The sequence below is a fragment of the Hemiscyllium ocellatum genome, chromosome 30, assembly GCF_020745735.1.
Source record: "Hemiscyllium ocellatum isolate sHemOce1 chromosome 30, sHemOce1.pat.X.cur, whole genome shotgun sequence".
In the NCBI taxonomy this organism is placed as follows: Eukaryota; Metazoa; Chordata; class Chondrichthyes; order Orectolobiformes; family Hemiscylliidae; genus Hemiscyllium; species Hemiscyllium ocellatum.
This window is the reverse complement of record NC_083430.1, coordinates 48,641,136-48,664,506: the sequence shown is the minus strand read 5'-3', so window position 1 is coordinate 48,664,506 and position 23,371 is coordinate 48,641,136. Positions and strand designations below refer to the sequence as shown.

At 41.9% G+C, this 23,371-nt stretch overlaps 1 protein-coding gene and 3 non-coding genes across 4 annotated transcripts in view; 1 reads left to right on the top strand and 3 right to left on the bottom strand.

Moving 5' to 3' along the window:
- Nucleotides 1-7,460: 7,460 nt before the first annotated feature.
- On the bottom strand, nt 7,461-7,531 carry LOC132830191 (small nucleolar RNA SNORD99). The gene has a single exon (XR_009646353.1). It is a non-coding gene; the product is annotated as a small nucleolar RNA SNORD99 (small nucleolar RNA).
- A 791-nt stretch (nt 7,532-8,322) lies between these two features.
- Nucleotides 8,323-8,456, bottom strand: LOC132830187 (small nucleolar RNA SNORA44). The gene has a single exon (XR_009646349.1). It is a non-coding gene; the product is annotated as a small nucleolar RNA SNORA44 (small nucleolar RNA).
- A 1,361-nt stretch (nt 8,457-9,817) lies between these two features.
- Nucleotides 9,818-9,964, bottom strand: LOC132830186 (small nucleolar RNA SNORA16B/SNORA16A family). The gene has a single exon (XR_009646348.1). It is a non-coding gene; the product is annotated as a small nucleolar RNA SNORA16B/SNORA16A family (small nucleolar RNA).
- A 656-nt stretch (nt 9,965-10,620) lies between these two features.
- LOC132829844 (synapse-associated protein 1-like) overlaps nt 10,621-23,371 on the top strand; it is a 30,359-nt gene continuing 17,608 nt past the window's right edge. Inside the window, exons 1-4 of the mRNA XM_060847222.1 lie at nt 10,621-10,833; nt 15,201-15,319; nt 20,646-20,712; nt 23,226-23,299. Of these exons, the coding sequence (XP_060703205.1) occupies nt 10,683-10,833; nt 15,201-15,319; nt 20,646-20,712; nt 23,226-23,299 (411 nt within the window). The 5' untranslated portion in view covers nt 10,621-10,682. The remainder of the gene's footprint in view (nt 10,834-15,200; nt 15,320-20,645; nt 20,713-23,225; nt 23,300-23,371) is intronic.

Below are 23,371 nucleotides of genomic sequence, written 5' to 3'. Positions count from 1 at the left end.
ACAGATAGAATGAGTTCTCTTCAGCCCCTTTGAAGCACCATGCTTAAAGTACTATCTGAATGTAAATGGCTGTAAAAGAGATATTAAACAGCGACAGTGAGTACCCTCTCAGGTGGGAATCAAAGAGTTCATAGCTTTATTCAAAGAGCTATTTCCTATCAACATTAATCCCCCAACCAACAGATTATGCGGTTTTCTACTTTACTTGCTCTTTATTGGATTTACATACAAATTAGCTGCAGTGTTGATCTAAATCAGTAAAACATTTGAGGATGTCAAAGAAACTAAAGAAATGCATATTTTTCTTAATCTCTTCGACAAATACAGAGGAACCTCGATTACCTGAAAGACATGGGCAGGGAGCATTTTGTTCGGATAATTGAATGCCAGATAATACAGTTTAACCAAGTATTGTCACCTTGCGATCTTGTCCGGATAATCCGAAATCAGATAATTGAGGTTTCTCTGTATTCCTCCCTTCCTTTTCAATGCTGGATACAAACATTGCTCAGCTCAATGAGTTATCCAAAATTACTTGAATTTAATATCTCAAGTATTTGAACCTGTGACTATACACTGACTGTGCTGTTAAAAGATTTAGGTTGTCAGCAAATTTCAGTGTTGAGCAAACTATCTACTAGTTGAAATTTTCAGACATTAGTTAGAACTTTGTAAGTTAGAAAAGGCACTGGCACTAATAAGTGGTCTGCAATGCAAGCGTGGGATTAATTGGTCGATCTTAAAAAAAACACTTGCTGGATAACAAAGGTATATGACTGTACGTCACTGAGTTTTCACATCATTTAAATCTATTCCCAGAAAACTTTAACCATGAAACAAATGCAGTTTCTGTTCCTCAGCGGTTGTCACTTTATCATACATCATTTGGTACCAGGAACCTACATTATGAGCTGCCTTATTCAAAAATCATGAATTACCTAGACAGAACACCGTAGGGACTTTGAAAAGAAGCCTGTATATTTTAGTGATTAGAGTCTTCCACATTTCTGAAAGGTTTACGCACCAATGCCTGGCATCATTGTTTGCCTGACAGCTGGCCAGTGTCAACCTGAATGAAAACATATGTTAAGACATTGAAGCTCAAAGAATACTGGAAGTTGGTTCAGTATTGAAGATGTCAAATAGACTGCTTTTTGCAACTTTAGAAATCACAAAGCACTTTATACATGTTAAATCAGAGGTTCCAAACGTCTACCACTTTTTCTATTTATTCACAGGACATTAGCTGGGATGACACACTTATTGCACATCCATAATTGCCTTTGAGAGGGCCTTGAATGAGAGCTTGCCTATATAAGTGCTGCCCTTGTCCTCCTGGACAGCAGAGGTGACACATTTGACAAGGTGCCGTATAACAAGCAACCTATTGTGCTGTTGCAATGCAATACATGGACTGCACTGACTGCTACCATTCAATGTTTTAAGACGTCAGATGGGATGCTGATCAGGCAGTTTCTTTGTGTCAAGCTCCTTAGGAGTGTCATTGCAATCAAGGTTTGTGTACAGACATCACTCAGGTGCTGGTTGCAGTTGTGGGCATGTTCACTGAGCTAGGAAGTTGTTTGCAAAGGGGAATGAAAAGTCTGCAAACAAACTCCAAGCATAGCCACAACTGCAGTGTCATTGTGAGCTGACTTCATCTAAGGAAGTTGAGAGTGCTCCATCACACTGCTGACTTGTGCCTTGGAGATGATGGACGGCTATTGAAACATCACTTATCACAGAATTCACTGTCTCTGACCAGCTCTTGTGGACCTTTACATGGCTGGACGAGTTCAGTTTCTGGTCAATGGTAATCTCCAGGATGTCAATGGTGGAAGACTTAGTGATTGTAACACCATCAAGTGATAGATTCACCATTTTTTAAAAAACAAAGTTCATTGCCTGGCAGTTCTGGGGCATATGCCATTTACCACTGTGACAGTCAACCAAGAACCTCAACCATCTTTGATCTCCGCATGACTCCAGCCAGTTGACAGGAATGTTTACCAATTTCTGTGACCTCACTTTGCTGGGGCTCCTTGAAATCACATTGGGCAAGATGGCAGCAGAGTAGGTTTATCTGCTCTGCCAGTGTTTCCCTCTCTCTTCTGTGGTTTTCTCCTCTTTGTTAATTGATTAGACCAGACCACTAAAAACATTCTTAAGCAGGCAACCCGAGACCACTACTTTGCAATTTGTTTCAGTAAGTGTACAGTGAAAATTACCCAAAGTTAACTAGCTGAAAATGTGTTACTGGAAAAGCACAGCAGGTCAGGCAGCATCCGAGGAACAGGAGAATCAAGTTTCGGGCATAAGCCCTTCTTCAGGAATGAGGAAAGTGTGTCCAGCAGGCTAAGATAAAAGGTAGGGAGGAGGGACTTGGGGGAGGGGCGTTGGAGATGCGATAGGTGGAAGGAGGTCAAGGTGAAGGTGATAGGCCAGAGTGGGGTGGGGGTGGAGAGGTCAGGAAGAAGATTGCAGGTTAGGAAGGTGGTGCTGAGTTTGAGGGATTTGACTGAGACAAGGTGGGGGGAGGGGAAATGAGGAAACTGGAGAAATCTGAGTTCATCCCTTATGGTTGGAGGGTTCCTAGGCGGAAGATGAGGCGCTCTTCCTCCAACCATTGTGTTGCTATGGTCTGGCGATGGAGGAGTCCAAGGACCTGCATGTCCTTGGTGGAGTGGGAGGGGGAGTTGAAGTGTTGAGCCACGGGGTGGTTGGGTTGGTTGGTCCGGGCGTCCCAGAGGTCTTCCCTGAAACGTTCCGCAAGTAGGCGGCCTGTCTCCCCAATATAGAGGCGGCCACATCGGGTGCAGAGGATGCAATAAATGATGTGTGTGGAGGTGCAGGTGAATTTGTGGCAGATATGGAAGGATCCCTTGGGGCCTTGGAGAGAAGTAAGGGAGGAGGTGTGGGCACACGTTTTGCATTTCTTGCGATTGCAGGTGAAGGTGCCGGGAGTGGAGGTTGGGTTGGTGGGGGGTGTGGACCCGAAGAGGGAGTCACGGAGGGAATGGTCTTTTCGGAATGCTGATAGGGGAGGGGAGAGAAATATATCCCTGGTGGTGGGGTCCGTTTGGAGGTGGCGGAAATGACGGCGGACGATACGCTGTATCTGGAGGTTGGTGGGGTGGTAGGTGAGAACCAGTGGGGTTCTGTCCTTGTGGCGGTTGGAGGGGCGGGGCTCAAGGGCGGAGGAGCGGGAAGTGGAGGAGATGCAGTGGAGGGCATCATCGATCACGTCTAGGGGGAAATTGCGGTCTTTGAAGGAGGCCATCTGGGTTGTATGGTATTGGAACTAGTCCTCCTGGGAGCAGATGTGGCAGAGACGAAGGAATTGGGAATATGGGATGGCATTTTTACAGGGGGCAGGGTGGGAGGAGGTGTAGTCTAGGTAGCTGTGGGAGTCAGTCAGTTTATAGTAAATGCCCGAGATAGAAATGGAAAGGTCTAGGAAGGGGAGGGAGGAGTCTGAGACGGTCCAGGTGAATTTGAGGTCGGGGTGGAAGGTGTTGGTAAAGCGGATGAAGTGTTCAACCTCCTCGTGGGAGCATGAGGCAGCACCGATACAGTCATCGATGTAGCGGAGGAAAAGGTGGGGGGTGGTGCCAGTGTAGCTGAGGAAGATGGACTGTTCCACAAAGTTAACTAGGTCAACTACTAGATTTTAAACAAGACAAAAATTTAATTCACAAAATTACAAAATGTAACACCACGAACAAAATAAAGAACGCTTACAGAACAACCTATCCAACTGGACTTGATTTCAAACATACACAACAGTCCCAATAAGCAAACTCCCTTTAAAAAAAGTATAATATGGAAAATATGCTTACTGGTTTAAGTTGAAGGACAGGACAGTTTCCACACACCTCCTTCCCAGTTCATGACTGAACTAAAATACTCAGCTCTGGTCAGCTAGAGCTGACCACTCCCCTTTCATTATCCAGGTCACTTCTAAAACATGACCACTTTGACCTGAAGTCTCATCTGTTTACATATAAACAAGGCCTCTCAAAATCTTTTTCATCTGTAGTAAAGCAGACTGATCAGAGCCCAGCCTGGTTTACTGCCCTCTGAAAAAATTCAAAGGCAAAGTCTCCTTGAACCAGCTTTTAGAAAATGGGACTAGCTTTGCAACATCTTTCTCTTCTTACCTCTCTGCCTCAGACACTCAAAGGAGGTGCCAGTGGCCTAATGTAGGGCATGGCGTCAAACCACATGGAGGCACCCTGCACTGGTCTGCTGCAAGCAGTGCCCCTGGTGACTGATGTTTTGTCTTTGTAAGAAGTTTTTCAGATCTATGGTTAAAGTAACCTTTTCCTTCATTTCTCAATTCTGTCCAATCGAATATTCATTGCAGGGTAATTTTTTTTAATATGACATCCGTTCTGGTTGTTGGTATATGGTCCTTTTAGATTCATCAAGAGCTAGTATGATGGTAGGCCCCTTGGCATCACAGTAGCCCACAAAGCTACCAACATTGAAATGGCTCTTGATGAATCAAAGGACACTATACCAACAACCAGCAGAATGAATATATACAAAATACCTTGCAAGGATTGCACCAAATAGTACTAGCAGGAAACTAGTCACCAAAAGGCATGACCAAATATCACTCCTCTTTACATGGACACCAGCTCAAGCAGGACAATACGCCCATCCTACAACAGGCTAAACAAGACAGGAATTCCTAGAGGCTTGGCATTCAAACTAGAACACCAAACAGATTTGGACTCCTTTTACCAAGCTCAAAAAGCAGCAAGTGATGACATCTACAATAGACAAAGTCAAACAGTGGAACAGAATACCAGTGCTTCAGAGGTTCACTGATGTTACCTAGCATGGTGATGAAACATTAAGATTACAAGTCTTCCAGCTCTGAGCAAAACCTATCCTGTCATTGCCCTCACTGGATTGGTGCTGCTTTGAGATAGACATATGGGGCAATTTGCCCAGAGATGATGGCAGTATTGAGCTGAACGGGAGAAGCAATGCTGGGAGAATTGTTTGGTCTGGAGCACAGAGTTATTGCTGAAACATTGGTAGGGCCATAACTTTTTGCGTATCCAGTACCTTTAGCCAATTCATGGCATTATGCAGTAAAGCAAATTGACCCACTAATGCAGAGAATGTCAGCAAGATTATTGCTTGATTGGTAATTTTCACCTGACTACAGCACTGCGATGCCATCTCTGCTGCGTCTGGCCTGTCAGTGGTGCAGAACATACTGAAAATGATCTTGCGTGGGACATTAGAGAATGCCTAAAATCAATGAGAATTATTAGTCCAGCAAAATGGTCAGTTGGGATAGCCCTTCCAATTCTGGCATTAGCTCCCAGATGTTAGTGAGGACATTACAGGTAAACAAATCTGTACATAGCTTTGGCACCTTGGTCATTGCTGGGTGGGCTGCCAAATTTCATTTCTATCAGACTTTTAGTGGCTAGATAGGACAGTGGCTTTCTAGTGGTGTTAACGGTGTTATGCTAAAGGGACACAAAGGGAAGGCCAGATAAACTTTTGACTAAACAAGAGATATTGAAACATGCTCTACCATTCAATAAAGTGAGTTGATCAAACCTCAAAACACCCATCATCTAATAACCTGCAATACCACTCATGTGCAAAAAACAACTAATCACCTCTGACTATACAAGCTGATTGGAGCACAGCTTTCCATTTCAGAGTATACGACACCTGAATCACAACTCCCCAGACAAAATGGCATGAAGATATTTGAAGCAATTGCAACACTAAGTTCTCATTTTAGTAACATTTAATCCAAATGCTGTAAGAGCCTTTAGACATTCCAACTGTTACTTTTGGCCAGTGATCACTTATGAATTCAAGGCCAGACATTTTAAACAAATCAAGCCCAGAGTAATAAGCATCGCTGCACCCGATGGGGCCTCCTCTATATTGGGGAGACAGGCCGCCTACTTGCAGAACATTTCAGGGAACACCCTGGGACACCCGGACCAACCAACCCGTGGCTCAATACTTTAACTCCCCCTCCACCAAAGACATGCAGCTCCTTGGACTCCTCCATCGCCAGACCATAGCAACATGACAGCTGGAGGAAGAGCGCCTCATCTTCCGCCTAGGAACCATCCAACCACAAGGGATGAACTCAGATTTCTCCAGTTTCTTCATTTCCTCCCCCCACCTTGTCTCAGTCAAAACCCTCAAACTCAGCACTGCCTTCCTAACTTGCAATTTTCTTCCTGACCTCTCCGCTCCCACCCTCACTCCAGCCTATCACCCGCACCTTAACCTCCTTCCTTCCACCTATCACATTTCCAATGCCCCTCCCCCAAACCTTTTATCTTAGCCTGCTGGACACTTTCCTCATTCCTGAAGAAGGGCTCATGCCTGAAACGTCGAATCTCCTGCTCCTTGGATGCTGCCTGACCTGCTGCATTTTCCAGCAACACATTCAACTCTGATCTCCAGTCCTCACTTTCTCCTTTATAGACATCTTCCCAGGTTAAGATCAAACATACTTCCTTTCCCCTTGATTAAAAGAACTCAAACCCCACCTGGCTCCCAAAAGTGTGATAACATCTGAACATGTTAAATTACAAAAAAACATAACCCAACAATCAAAGCTAAATTGCCCCAAGCTCAATTTAAACAGCCTCAAACTCAATTTTTTTTTAAACCCTTCTCCAATTTACATGAATCAGGCAGTCCCTCACTGAACCATCCTTACTTCCAAAGCATGTCCCAGGAAATCTCAAACTGCTAGAACAGAAGAGCATAGCTTATGGGAGGAGAACCGCAGAAGCTGGAATCAGTCAAAAAGGTGCAGTACTGGAAAGGCACAGCCATTCAAACAGCATCTGAGTCGACATTTTGAAGAGCTCTTCATTGGGGCATGTATTATGAAGAAACGTTGAGGGAGCTATGGGTTCTCTCATTGGACAAAAGGTGAAGGAGAGGTGATTTGAGAGGGGTACATAATTTTAAGTTGACTGTATAAAGATTTAGGAGAGATGCCAGAGGCAAGTTCTTTAGTGGCGGGTGCATGGAATGCACTGCCAGAGTCAGATACATCAGAACATTTAAGTGACTTTGATACAACATGGATGATCATAAGATGAAGGTTTGTATATTAGGTTGATCTTAGTAGGATAAGAAGTCAGCACAGAGGGCCAAAGGGCCTGTATTGTGCTGTACTGTTCTATGTTCTAACAAGCTAATCGACAATGATAATCGCACACAAGTTAGGAATCAGTCTTGAAGATGTTTATTGATACATCAATACAAACAGCATCAGCTTAAAGGCAAAACACTCCAGTCAGACAGCAACACTTGAGGGTTAATATTCTAGGCTGATGTTCATCAGGTCCAATGCACTGCACATTTTCCATCAAAGGCATCACCAAACCTGTAAGTAAATCCATAAAATGAGTGAAGTTTCTAAAAACATTTACTCCAGAATTACATTACAACACTGATCTCAGTCCCATATCCGCAGTTATCACCCAACAGTCATCTAGATGAATTGTCATCATAGATCAGCAACAATGTTAATCATATTTAAATTCACAATTTTAAGTGAAAGACTTGCCAATCAGAAAAGTCAAAGTGTTAGGGCTCTTACCATTCAAAGTGCCTTCAATCTCAAGCAGTGTCAGAATCCTTCTATGCAGCTTCTGCAATGATCGAAACAAAATCAGTTGAAATTAAAGTCAATATTCCAGAAACATATTTTAACTAACTCAGACCACCACAGAACAATCCAGGTGAGATTTCAGTCAATTAATTTTTGCTATACCTACGATATTGACCATAAGACCGGTAAACAGGTCTCATGGGAAAGGTTGTAGGAGACATTACAGCACAATTATCCAACTTCAATCCAAAACAATAACTCTGGCTCTAGAATTATAAAATTCCAAGTGTGGGAGCAGACTGTGGGAGTAACCAGAACACCAAGAGGAACCCCATGCAGACAGGGAGACTGTGCAAAGCCCAATTCACCCAAAAAGGTGGAATAAAGCCTGGGTCCCTGACACTGAGGCAGCAGTGCTTTCAACTGAGCCATTTCCAGCCAAGGTTTCTATTTATTATGTCTTACAGGAAAAAGATAATGCTGCAGAATTCAGCAGAAAGATCAAGCAAATCAAACCATTATACCTACCTTCATGCACCCACCATCCCCTACAACAGGAAGGTAGAAATCAGAGCAGCTCTGCAAAGAAAGGCAAAATTCACACAATTACTCATCTTTATGTAAAAAGCCTAAAACATATGTAGATGGGTCATATGTACATCTCATTCAGCCACACCCACTGAAGATTAACTGCATCAGGATGTAGGAGAGTAGAGTGACAATCAGAGGAAACACAGGACCAATGCTGTCAAAGTCTCTCCAATTTTCTTGCATGTTGTAGGAGAATCCGCAACTACAAACTGTGAAGCTGCAGCTCTCAGTTATTATGCATGATCACAGATCCCAGTACACCCAAACTGCCAAGTTTGTTTAAATTTAAGATTGAAATTTCCAATGCTTCCCCCCAACTTGGATACAAATATCACACTGAAACCAGTACAGTCATCACTGACAATTCAAGAACTAGGAACAATTATTTGGTGAGGACTACAGATGCTGGAGTCAAAAAGAGCACTCAAGTAGCATCTGAGTCGTCAACATTTCGTGCACAAGCCTTTGATACATGTGGAGGGGAAGGGGCTGAGGGTAGACAGCTGCAAAGGCAATAGGTGGATGGAGTTGAGAGATGGTGATAGGTCAGTAGGGAGGACAGTGGACAACTCAAGAGGTCCACTGTATCTAGAATGAGGTGGGGGGGGGGAAAGAGGGATTTGGAAACTAGTGAAGTTGGTGCCATGTGGTTGAAGGCCTTAAGAGAAGAGGCATTCTTCCTTCAGTTGTGAGGTGGCTTGGATTTGGCAGTGGAGACAGGCCAGGACTTGAGTTGGGGAGAGGGTGTGGACACAGGTTTTACACCTCTTGCAGTGAGTGGCAAGGAGAGAGATGTGAAGTGTAGGTTGGGGACGGGGAGTGGACCTAACAAGGGAATGAGAGGGAACAGTTTCTGCCAAAGAGATAGGCTGGGTGGATTATATCTCTGGAGAGGTCTGACTGTTGGATCACATGCTGTATCTGGAGATTAGTAGGGTGGAAGGGGAGGACTGGGGTGTTCTGTCCTTGCTGCAGTTAAGGGGTGGGTTAAGGACAGAAGTGGAAGAGATGCACTGGAGGGCACTGTTGATCACATTCAAGTAGAAATTGCAGTCCTTGAAATAGACAGCCATCTGAGATGCCCTAGGAGTAGCAATGGCAGGAATCAGAAGTAAGGGCTAGCACTCTTACAGGAAAGGGATGAGCGAAGGTTATAGTTAAGGTAGTTGTGGGAATTATACATTCACCAGGCCTTCAAAAGACCAGAAATGGGTTACAAGTGTAGAAAGCTCAGATCTGGCAGCATCACAAGTTCTAAGGGACACTCAACCCAAAACATTAACTGATTTCTCTCCACCTGCTGAACTTGCAGAATCTGCAGTTGTCTACTTTATTAGAAAAAAATTTCAAAACACTCACAAACATCTTTGACGCTTTACTGTACATAGAGTTACTGCTGCAGACACCATCCTGAAGGCAATGTTCTGTGATAACACATCTGCGATACAAGAGGTAAAAGTTAGGACATCAGGTTAAAAGGATAAATGCACAGATACAAAAATGTTGAAAACAAAAAAAAAATTTACTGCCAGCTTTAAAACAATATTATACAGTGTTGAAATTTAACAGTTTCTCAAACGTTAGTGATCAGAATGTAACGCTAGTAGTGTGCTCCATACTAATGTTGCTATATCAGATACAGCAGTAAAACTGAGCAGCGACCGTCGATGGAACCAAGGTCACTCTGGGCTCCTGGTTTGACCACACGAGCTACAGGATCAGCTCAGTGTGCCTTCGATCAGGGCCTGGATTTTAGGAAGTGCAAGACAGGAGACCGACCTCTGTAGACCTGGACAGTACATATGACAGAAAGACTTACCTTTGTGCAATCCACAGCCTGCTCTGAATGGGCAGCTCACCCTGCCACAGAGCATGCGGGGGGACTATCGCCTTCTAACATCACAATTTTAAAAGTTAAATCTACAAAAATAACCATGGGACCCATTCGATTAGTGTTTTAAGAACACAGCGACGACGTTTTAAAACCATGATTAGGGGTATAAATCAGTGGATGCCTATGGATTATCCTCGCTTTACACTCCACCGCCATCGCTCGGAATAAGAAGAAAGAGACAAGGCTGGTTAGCTGCCGGCCTTTTATTGGCTGAAGGTTCCGCGCGTTGATTGGTCAGACAGTACCACCTGACCATACGGCACCATTACGCCTGCGCTGCTCCTGCCGCGCCGCACTATGGGAATTGTAGTCCGTTCCGGTCGGTGCTGTCCCTCTCGTGGCCTCGTTGCAACGGAGCCGAAACTATTTTACAATCCCAAAGGGGCAGGCGTCGTCAAAGCCCGGAGTTAGGAACAGGGACGGGGGCAGCCGCATGTATGGGTGAGGGGATGGACTACGAATCCCAGAGTGCTCTACGGGCGGGGTGGTTAGCAACCGCAGGTCATGTGACCCGAGGACGGATCGGGCCTGTATTCACCACGAAGCCTGAGGCCTGGCCTGGGCCCAGTCACTATGTTCTCCATCAGTAGCTGGATGGGAAAGCGCAGCCAGCCCGAGCATGCGGTGTCTGCGGAGCAGAGCCTGCTGCTGACACCGGGGCTGGAGGATTTGGAGCAGCCGCCTGGAGCTGAGCCCATCCTGGAACAGGCCCGAGGGATGGGAAGTGAGTGAGGGTGACAACAACAACCTGCACCCACCCCAGAGATTAACTCTACACCGAATAATAATAATAATAATACTTTTATAAACATGGGGTTGCTAGGAAAGATCATCAATGATAAACACTGAATTGCTGGAGGAACTCAGTCAGCACCTGTGGAGAGAAACAGAATTTATGTCTCCAGTCCAGAATGCAATTTATAAACCTGCTCCTTTTGTCTTTTCTTATGGTGGGGGTTTTCAAATTCGGTGGCACATTTTTAAGGCATGAGGAGAAAGATTTAAAGACATAAGGCAATTTTTTGTTACACACCGAGGGTGGTTTGTAGGTGGAATGAACTTTAAGGAAGTGGTGGATATAGTTACAGTTTAAAGACCATTTGAAAAGGAAACGTTTGGAGGTATACGGACAGAAACAGACAGATGGGATGAGTTTTGTCTGGGGTTATGTTCAGCATGAACCGGTTGGACCTGAGGGTCTGTTTCTGTGCTGGCTAGCTCTGTGACTACAACTGAAACTACCTTTGCAGTTCTATAGTCAAATCCCTCCATGTGAAGTGACACAGAGGTAAGGTTGACTGTTTACTGCACAGCTATGCTGGTATGCCAGTTTTAGTGGGAGGCAGTGGAAACCCCTGGCCAATGCTGTGAATTTGTACCCTGACAACAGGAGCAGTGGGGCATAGCAGACTACAAACTGAGCTGGAAGGTTCATTATCAGACATTTCGTTATCATACTAGGTGACATCTCCAGATGAAGCACTGGTGGCTTAGCCCACTTTCTATTTATATGTTTGGGTTTCCTTGGGTTGGTGATGCAATTTCCTGTTCTTTTTCTCAGGGTGGGGTGGGGGAGTGGTGATAGAGTTCCAATTGGAGTACCATGCTTCTAGGAATTCTCGTGCATGTCTCTGTTTGGCTTGTCCTAGGATGTATGTGTTGTCCCAGGTGAAGTGGTGTCCTGCCTCATCTGTTTGTAAGGATTCTATTGAGAGTGGGTTATGTCTTTTTATGGCTAATTGATGCTCATGTATCCTGGTGGCTAGTTTTCTTGCCTGTTTGTCCAATGTAGTGTTTGTTACAGTTCTTGCAAGGTATTTTGTAAATGACATTAGTTTTGCTTATTGTCTGTATAGGATCTTTCAAGTTCATTAGCTACTGTTTTAGTGTGGTGGTGGCTGTGGGCTACCATGATACCAAGGGGTTGGAGTAGTCTGGCAGTCCTTTCTGAGATGTCTTTGATGTAGCGGAGAGAGGCTAGGGTTTCTGGACGCGTTTTGTGTGCTTATTTGGGTTTGATGCTGAGAAATCGGTGGACTATGTTCATTGGGTACCTATTCATTTTGAATACACATGAGGTGATTTTTCTCTGCTGTGCATAGTTCCTCTGTGCTGCAGTGTGAGTCTACAAGAAAACAATACGTACGGACCAAATATTGAACTACAGAAGCAATCATCCCAACATCCACAAAAGAAGCTGTATTAGAACATTATTTCAGTGAGCTACCAACCACTACAGCATAGAGGAACGATACAGCGCAGAGAAAAATCATCTATACAATGTATTCAAAAAGGATGGGTACCCAATGAACACAGTCTGCCAATTTCTCAGCAACAAATCCAAACGAGCAGACAAACACGTCCAGAAACCCTAGCCACTCTCCCCTACATCAGAGACATCTTGGAAATGACTGCCAATCTACTCAGACCCCTTGGCGTCATGGTAGCCTGAAACCCACCAACACACTAATTCAGCAGCTAATGAACTTGAAAGACCCTATACAGACAACAAACAAAACCAATGTCATTTACAAAATACCGTGCAAGAACTATAACAAACACTACATTGCACAAACAGGCAAGAAAATTAGTCAGCAGGATACCTGAATGTCAACTAGCCACAAAAAGACATTACTCACTCTCACTGATACCCTTCCATATGGATGAGAAAGGACACCACTTCATCTTGGACAAGCCAAACAGACAGGTATGCGAATTCATGGAAACATGGCATTCCAACTGGAACTCTTATCAACAAACACATTAACTTGGATCTCATTTACCATCCCCTGGGAGAAAGAATAGGAAATGACATCACCAACCCAAGGAAACCCGAGCATATAAATAGAAAGCAGGCTACATTACCAGTGCTTCATCCGGGGGCTCACTGAAGATGTTACCTAGTATGGTGACAAAACATCTGAAAACAAACCTTCCAGCTCAGCGAGCAAACCTACATTCAGAACCTCAACCTGAACTACAAATCTTCTCAAACCTTGCTAATGCATTTACAAGAATGGCCTGTTCAAAACACCTGAACATTCATGCATCTTTCGTGTGTAAGGTTTCATCTTGTTTCAAAGCAATCCACAACTCTGAACTCAAATTGACATTCCATCTACATAAGTGAATGCTACCTTTGTTCCCAATGTCCAATTCACCCATCACTTCTGTGCTCAAGGACCTACTTTGCCTTTCTGTCCACCAGTACTTGGAATGATATAAATACAAGTTGTTATCCCGTTTTATGTCCCACATGCATTTTTGACCATCTATCAGTCTTGTCCTCACTGACCTAGATTGGCTTCTGGTTCTCCATTACCTTCAGTTTAAGATTTGCATTCCTGTAATTAGATTCTATCATAGCTTTGTCTTTCCTGCATCTGTAACCTACTCCAATGCTACCCCCTCTGATATTCCTTCATTCTTCCAAGTTTGTTCTCTTACTTAGCCCCATTCCTTTCATTGATGATTGAACCTTCAACCAAAATATCTCTGCCTTTTTGAAGCATTTAGCCATTCTTGCTAGTATTCCCTTTGCTTCAGTGTTTACTTTTGGATAACTTGCTGTAGTCTTGGCTGACCTGGAATGTTTCTCTATTGCTAAATGTGCTATACTAATGTCAATTGCCAGTGTTTTCTTGTGAGTTCCCTCAGCACAGCACTCTGTTTGCAATGAAAGTTGCTTTCAAAAATGTGACACACTGCAAGTGTCATTGTAGTGACATTCTGTCACAGATTATGGATTAAAAGGGTTACTTTTTTCTTAAGTCGTCACTTATGAAGTTGTTTTGGACCCTACATCAGTTTTAATGTTTCCTAAGTGATGACAGCCCTGTCATTCAAAATGATATTCAAGGCGAAAAGATGAAGGATGCTTCCATTCATATGGTATCTTTTAAAAGCTAGGATCAAGATTGCATCCTTATACATGTCAAGTGAGATCAGAAAATAGTGGAAACATGCAGCATGTGTGATGAGGTCATACAAGTTAATATTTCAGATGCAGAACCTTCAAGTTTCTAAATATTCGGTGTTTTATGGATGTGTCTCTTGTGGTGTGTATGAGAACTTAGGACCAAATGAGTTGGGATTTGTTCATAAGGGAAAATGGGACTAGAGTTTGCAGATATAATACTCTCTTTAATAATCATAGATTCTGTCTTTATGTATTCCCATGATATATTCCTAGGTCCATATTTTTATAATTGAAGCAGCATGTATAAACTTTACGCTGTAGTTACACACAACTGGCAGTAGTAATGAATATCCCCCGGAAGAGAATGTGATTCTTGTTGGGCAGCATGGTGGCTTGATGGTTAGCACTGCTGCCTCACAACATTAGGAACCTAGCTTTGATTCCACCTTCAGGTGACTATCGTGTGGTGTTCACACATTGTCCCCAGGTCTATGTGGATCCCCTCCAGGTGTTCCAATTACCTCCCACAGTCCAAAGACATGCAGGTTAGGTAGATCGGCCATGTTATATTGCCCATAGTGTTGAGGAATGTGCCAGCTAGAAGGATTTGCCATGGAAATGCAGGTTTATCGGGTTAGAGTGTGGAGGGTGGGTCTGGGTGGGATGCTGTTCAATGGGCTGCTTCTACACTGTAGGGGATTCTATGATTCAAGGTTTGCATAGGCAGTTTCAGTTACTGATGTTCACCTATGATTTGTAGTTGGGATAGTTATCAGGAGGTGTACATAAATGTGAGATTCTCCATGCATAGATGAAATTAAATATCGTAAAACTGATTAATTAATTCAGACATATTAATGTGAAAGAAAAAAAGGAAGAAATAGTAAAAAAAATGCTTAATAACATCAGTTAGGTGGAAGGAGAAGAGCTACATGCACTTTGGTTAGTGCTTTTTAGAAAACAAAGTAAACTTTATTAAAGGAAGATTTGTACAAAAGCAACATTTTAAAAGTAGAGTGTTATCTCTGAATCATGTCACATTGCTGTTAGGAAATATTTTCAAAAACAATGCAAGCTCTTTATTTAGGCATTTATAGCTAAGTAAGTAAAGGACTTCAACAATAAAAGTGTTTAGTAAGTATGTCTTATTTGCATTTTTAAATTAATTACAGGTTACTTGCGGAATGTGGCTACATCTGCCAAGAAGAAAGTATCAGACACAATGCGAGAAACTGCTCAAACAATAAAGAAATCTGTAGAGGAACACAGAGTGGACAGTCTCCTTGATAAGGTTTAAACAGCTACAGTATTGCAAGAAAATATCTGTTAGAACAAAGTTATGGATGTGAAGTTGGATTTTCTACCGAGTGGTAAAGATAGAGTGCTGGTTTTGTAAGCGTTTTTTTCTGTTGAGAAATGAGCATTGATAATCTGGAAGATGATCAGTTTTGAATATAATTGGTTCCTCCTAAAATACCATTCCTCAGAATTAAATACAAATGCACTATCTAGTACATGATCAACAAAGTTTGGAAGAGATTAGTTGATTAACAGTGATTTTTTATTTTTGCCCGTGCTCATAGACTGCTAGTCATTAAGAAACAGAAGAAAGGCATTTGGCTCAACAGGTTCATTCTGAGATTACATCCTTTACTGGGGTCATGGATGAGGACATCTAGACATGTACTTAATATTTGTAGGCCAAATGATCTCCCCTCACTTTTTCTGTTGATGTTGCCTTTTTTGCCTAACAATTGGAAAGTTAGAGTTGATGGTCAAAAATACTTGTGGCCATTGAAGTTTAATGTTACAAGTGTTGTCAAGCTTTTACAGTCGTACTGTGCAAAATCACATATTACAGATTTGGGCTTCACGTCCTTTAGTGGACAGCATTGTTCAGCACTGATCTGATATGTATGTCATTACAAAGCTAATGTAAAACACAAACATCTTTAGCTAAAATTTATCACATGTATATAGGATGTGCAACAGTGAACATTTCTACAATAATCTTGAATTGCTAAGAACTTCAGTGTGTTTATTATTGTGCAGAAATGGTTCTGTTTGCCACTATCTATTTTAAATTTCCAATCATTAACCTTTTTCAATACTGTACCGTAGCAAAAAAAGGCAGAGGTCTGTGCTACTCAATTTTCCTGTTAGTTTGATAAGCTTTCTTGGTTGAATGGCAACATAACTCCAGTATTTAATATGCACCTGTTCACCAACTATTCTTCACCCTGATGAAGGGCTTGTGCCCAAAACGTCGAATTTCCTGTTCCTTGGATGCTGCCTGACCTGCTGCGCTTTAACCAGCAACACATTTTCAGCTCTGATCTCCAGCATCTGCAGACCTCACTTTTTATTCACAAGTTTTTACTCTTGTTATGTTGTAATGAGGTTAGAGTATGTGGAAATGATGGGGATGGTGACAAACAATTGCAGAAGTTTGTAGCTGTACTCCTCAGCAATCAGTGAGTTTGTTATTTTTGTCCAAATCAGTGAGTTTGCAGAGGGCTCACAGTAGAGGGTGCTCTTGTTACAGTCACTTCAATTGCTTACATGTCACCTGAAGACTATTGTAATCATAGCATTGAGAAAGAGTCATTTATTAATACCAGAGATATAAAGCAAATGTGCAACTGTGATTTTTTTTAGACTGCCTTGCTGTTGTTTCTATTTTATGGTCCAGATCCTTTATCATGTACACTGCATTAGTAGAAGAATTGATCAGTAACTTTTCCCAGTGCAACATTGAAGAAGCAGTACCTCTGGGTGTCAGCCAATCCTCTTCCTCCTTGGGATACACCAAGCAGAGCAAGGAATTTTAGCTTCATCTGACTTCACCTCTCTGTATCTTGCTGTATTGTGAACACCAACAGAGTCACTGCCCAGAACAATCCTTGGGATGAGCCAGCATTTAGATTGGATTAGATTCCCTACAGTGTGGAAACGGGCCCTTCGGCCCAACCAGTCCACACCAACCCTCCGAAGAGCAATCCATCCAGACCCATTTCCCTCTGACTAATGCATCTAACACGGGAAAGTTAGTATGGCCAATTCTGTGGGAGGAAACCCACGCAGACACGGAGAGAGTGTGTAAACTCCATACAGGCAGTCACCCGAGGCGGGAATCGAACCTTGGGACCCTGGTGTAGTGAGGCAGCAGTGCCAACCACTGAGCCACCGTGCCACCCTTTACTTCAGTAGCCCTCTCCCAATTCCATTTCGAGTTTGCTACCCAACAGAAGGAACGATGTAGCTAATTCCCTCGATGTTGCTCCCTGTATACCCTCTACTGTTCTAAATCTTTTTTTTTTAAACAGGCAATAGGAAAATTGAAGAAATAAAAAGGTTCAATTCCTGCCTCAGGCGACTGACTGTGTGGAGTTTGCACATTCTCCCTGTGTCTGCGTGGGTTTCCTCCGGGTGCTCCGGTTTCCTCCCACAGTCCAAAAATGTGCCATGCTAAATTGTCCGTAGCGTTAGGTGCAGGGGTAGATGTAAGGGAATGGGTCTGGGTGGGTGCGCTTCGGCAGGTTGGTATGGACTTGTTGGGGTGAAGGGACTGTTTCCACACTAAGTAAGTAATCTAATAAAAAAAAGAGAAAAAGGCAAGAAACAAATCTAATAAGGATGGAAAAAGAAAAGGTGTGGATGTACATATTGAAAAGTTTTCATGCCAGCTCTTATTGTCTTCCTCACAGGCTGTCAAAGTTTGTTCAGGACACTGTTGAATTGAGAAATTCAGCAATGTACAGAATCCTTACCTTTCCCCACTATTGTGGCACAGAGCATTGAAATGCTGGAATGCTGCAAAGAGCACACATTTTTGAAATTAATAAGTGTCATTAAAAAAAACTTGCATTTAAATTTCACGTCTCATCGCACTCAGCCCATTCCCATTGAGTGATGTTGTACAGCCACATGTCTCAGCTAAATTACGTGAAACAAGGTTTCACAAATAACACAGAAGTAAATTATGCAAATGAAGGAAGGATGCAACTGGGGAGAGTGCAGAAGGTGTTTATGAGGATGGTTCCAGCCATGAGATACTTCCAGTTATGTGGGAAAATTAGAGAGGTTGGAACTAATTTACTCCGAGAGGCACAAGCTGACGGGATGTCTGATCCAATTTCTCAAAATCTTGAAAGGTCCGTACAGAGTACATAGTGTGAAACTGTTCTTGCTTATAAACAGATTGAGCACCAGAAGGCATAGTTTTACATTGTTTTGCAAAATAAAACAAATGTGAGGTGAGAAAACGTGTTCACTCGTTGATTGGGTTCAGAGTGCACTACTTGGAAATATGGTGGAGATCGATTCATTTAAGGCATTCAAGAGGGAGTTGGACTTTTATTTAAATGGAAACAATTTGCAGGATTATGGAATAAGTCAGGAGCTTGGCACAGGGTGAAATTCTCAGAACTGTTGATGGTATGATGGGCTGAGGAGTCTGCTGCACAGGATCAATTCGGTGGGTTTCCTACTACCACAGCAGCTGCTGGAATTTAAATTCATTTCATAAAGACTTTGATTGGAAACAGTCTCAGTGATGATGCTATGAAACTACCATTGAGAACCATCAAAATCATCTGGTTCACTGATGTCCTTACATTTCCTTCTTTTAAAGGAGAATAAAGAAATAAAAACTTGTCTGGTTAGATTGTCGAGGTGAATTTCCTGGAAAATAATCACAAGGGAAACCCTAATTGAGATGCTATTGTTTCTCTTTCCCTTTAAAGGGCACTGAGGTCATCTTTAGACTCCTGATTTTTCCTGTGGCTTAATTCCATGAAACTAACATGCCAGAGGTCAATCAATTTCCAAAATCTTTGGGCAAATGCTGCAGTGTTTGATGCACTAAGGTACTGGGTACTTAATGAGAAGGCCACTCCACTCAGTTTAATGTATCTGCTTGTTGTATTAATATTAGTTAAATGGCTGGAATTTATTACTTCATAATTTAAATTCATGATTATCTTGCTACTCTCGCACCTGTTATCCCCAGTTTCCAGATGTCATTGCATTTGAATCCTGTATAGTTCTGTCATTTGATGTAGTAAATGCCAAAATGTGACAATGCCTCTGCTTCAGAAGGAAAAACATCTGTGAAGTATTTATTTCACATTGATCTTGAGCCAGAGATGTTTTGCAGTCAGTATTTGCTTAAGGTACATATTAGAATCCAGGCTCTATTTAATCAGTAAAGTCTCTACAAGACCACTCTCACTAAAGATCAACAACTAGTGGTGATTTAACCTGAGGGCAAAGGGCAAGGTAAAGGACAAGGTTGAGAAGATAAGACCTTTGCAATGACTTCAGCCAGTGGTGGGCATTGAATCCCCATTGTTGACTTCTTTCTGTATTTCAAAGCCACCCAGCCAATAGCTAACCAAAACCCACTTAACATGATTTGGAGATGCCGGTGTTGGACTGGAGTGTGAGTTGAAAATGTGTTGCTGAAAAAGCACAGCAGGTCAGGCAGCATCCAAAGAGCAGGAGAATCAACATTTTGGGCATGAGCCCTTCTTCAGGTAACTGGGGTGTACAAAGTTAAAAAATCTCACAACACAGGTTATAGTCCAACAGGTTTATTTGGAAGCACTAGCTTTTAGAGCGCTTTAGTACTTATCCAACTACCTGATGAAGGAGCAGCATTCCAAAAGCTAATGCTTCTAAATAAACCCACTTAACATGGTTTAGTTGATTCATACATCTTAAAATATCAGATTTATTATTGCTCAGTGAATTTCATTAACCATTGTTATTGTTGAAAATGTTCTATGAAGCAATTAGTTTTCTTTATTTTTATCAATTGTATTGAACTCTTAGTCAAAAACGTTTTCTGATTATGTTATTTAATCTCAAAATTACATGATCCAAAATGATGTGTAGGTAGTTGAAACCCAAATTTAACATGTCTTACCAGTAATTGGTTAGGTATTCAGTAATGGAATTGGAAATACACAGTTTTAATTTTTCTTTTATAAGTTTTCCCTTTTTGTTCTGCTTCTCCTTACTCAGGAAGGGGGTCATGAATAGTTTCCTGGTCAGCATTACCAAATACTAGCTTTCAATCTCTGAATTATAAATTAAATCAAATTTCACTGCAACCCGTGCCATCAGAGCATGAGCCTGGCCCTCTGGATTGCTTATCTAGTGACCTTACCTTTACACCGTTACTTCTAGATTGAGCTTATTGGAGCCGCTGTGCCCTTTATGGGTTAGGTGTGCAGTCTTCCCAAGTGACAGACTTAACATATACTTCCAGTGGCAATGACCTAATTGGATCTAATTAATAGTTTTAAACACCCTTTCCACCTATAATAGCCTTAGCTGACTTCAAAGTTGTCATGTGGGAGTAGAGCCTGTGCTGGTCTGTAGAAATGGTCATTTTATCCCCTTCCAAGCACTTTTTCCACTTGAAAAGATAAAATCTACCTCTGGAATGAGCTTGAAATGCAGTAAGCAATTTTACCAATCAATTTTTTTTTTTGTTTTTTTTAGTTTTCATATTTTTATAGGTGTGTTTCAAGCCCATTAAGGCATATTCTGCAATTGAGTACAAGTTAACTTCATCAGTTTAATTATTTTCATTTTTTTGTCACTTATAGACAATTATTGGGAATTTTAGAAAGGAACAAGAAAAATTTGTAAAAGAAAAGAAATCGAAGATGACAGGTACTATATTGGTTCATTTAAACAAATTATCCATTCTTATGTAAAAATATTAAAAGATTCTCTTCCCAATCCAGTTCTGCATTTATTGAGCAAGTATTTTCATAATCAGTGATTTGGTCCATAATTTCCTCTTCAGATTCATGATGACCATGCCAATGGCCATTTTCTTTTCAAAGTCTTTTAATATATCTTTCTCAGTTTCACCAAAAACAAAACATTCCCTGGGTATTGACTCCATCCATCTCACTGGTAATAGTCTGGGATAAAACCATTCTTTTATGAGCATGTTGTCACATTTAACCCAGAGAAGATTATCTGATTTTGTATTCATGCCATTGCTAAGTTTGCCTGTTTCCACCTCTGTAAGATTGCCTGAATTTGCCTCCACATCAATTCGTCTACCACAAAAAGCCTCATTCAGGCCTTCAGTATTTTTAGACTTAACTATTGCAATATACTCCTTGCTCATCTCCCATTATTCTACCCTCTATAAACCTCTGCAGCCCATGTCTTAATTCACAGAGGTTCTATTCCTTGAGCACCCATGTGCTTGTTGACCTACATTGACTTTCAACATAGTAATGTCTTGATTTTTAATTTTTTTAAAAAAATCTTTTCATGGCTTCACCTTTCCTTAACTCCAAAAGGTTCTCCGAGACCAGAAACCTCCAAAATATCCATTCTGCTATAATTCTGGCCACGTGAGCTTCCTTTGTTTTAATTGGTGCACCATTGAGGGCCATGCCTTTCCTCGGCTCCAAACTCTGAAATGCTCTCCCTAAATCTTTCCTTACTTGACCACATTTACTCATTTAAAACACTCCTTAATACCTTACTCTTTGACCGCCATTTGGTCATCTCTGTGCTTCATTATCACACTTTGTTTTATAACTTTCTTGTGAAGTGGCTTTGGAATGTTTCATTACATTAAAAGCATGATATGAATATAAATAGTTGTATTCATACTTCTCTTGTCAAATGTTGTATTAATATGTGTCATTGAAGAGGGTGGTGGTGTGGGAAGCTTACTAAAGGTGTGTCATATGTTAACATTTCTTTAATCTTGAGCCATAAATTCAGACTTCGGTATGTTATAAAGTTTTTGAATAGATTAGATTACTTACAGTGTGGAAACAGGCCCTTTGGCCCAACAAGTCCACACCGACCCACCGAAGCGCAACCCACCCATACCCCTTACCTAACACTACGGGCAATTTAGCATGGCCAATTCACCTGACCCGCACATCTTTGGACTGTGGGAGGAAACCGGAGCACCCGGAGAAAACCCACGCAGACACGGGGAGAACGTGCAAACTCCACACAGTCAGTCGCCTGAGGTGGGAATTGAACTCAGGTCCCTGGCGCTGTGAGGCAGCAGTGCTAACCACTGTGCCACCGTGCCGCCCCATAAATACATTCATAGAAATTCAATGTGTCAGTTGACAGTGATTTAAATTCAGGACTTTGGAATTTTGTTTTTGAAAACCAGGTTTTCTGTGTTTTTCCTGTTCTGAATGTAGAATGCTGAATTAAGTTTGATGTTGGAGCCTAGATAGTGTGTAATGGCAGGCTATTTGACCACATGGGGCAACACAGACAACCTCGATTCTGCCATCACCAATACAAGATCACTTTCTGACCTGGCAGGGAGTTGGAAACTGGTCGTAAGATTGCAATTGCGAACAGAATCACTGGCTTAATCCTGTTATTAAACAGACATATTAGGGCTATTTATAGATTCTCAACTTGCTGCCCTTGCTGCAAGAGGAAGGAAATTGCACCTGTAATGTTCTAGGAATGTCCAAACCCCTTCCAATTCAGCCCTTGAAATCTGATATGTAGGTGTCAGTGGTAGCACCCCTGCCTCTATATTGGAAGGCTGTGGGCTTAAGCCTCATTCAACTGGATATAAAAAACCCAATCCAATCCAAAGAAGAGCAACTTAGTGTTGTGGCTAACTATTATCCTGTACTCAACATGGGCCATTGTTGTAAAACATTTAATTTATTCAAAAAGGAATTAGTTACAGTTCTTAAGGCTAATGGGATCAAAGGTAGTGGGAATAGGTTACTGAGTATCATATTGAATGGCAGAGCAGGTTCGAAGGGCTGAATGGCCTACTCCTGTTCCTATGTTTCTGTGTTTGTACACAAACTCAGCTGCCATGTTTTCCTTTATTGCAAATATTCCAGGTCAGACACATTCATCATTAACTGAAATTCCTTCGAACCTCCTGAGAACATAAACTGGCTATATAAACACAGGCCAAACCTTTTTCTATTTCTCACTGAATTATCCTTTTTAAATTTTGTGTAAAGAAAGGCTCATATGAGCAATATTGCTGCATTGACAGATAAATTCTAAATCCAAACACCAAGATATTTAAGAAAAATGATAAGAGCTAAACACCATTGTTCAACTCCCAGCATGTACCCTTCACTCAGTGGATTGATGAACAACAGACATAAAATGAGAAAACTACTTTTTAATTACAATTTTGGTTTTATTTCCAGCTTCCGCACTTCCACCATGGGCTGGCTGTGATGATGAGGAGATTGTAAGGCATCAAGTTCTCTTTCTGTCGACAGTAAGTTGCGTACTAAAACTATTTTGATCCTTTTCTCCCAAGTTGACTATTTTGTCTTTTCCAAAAGCCAGT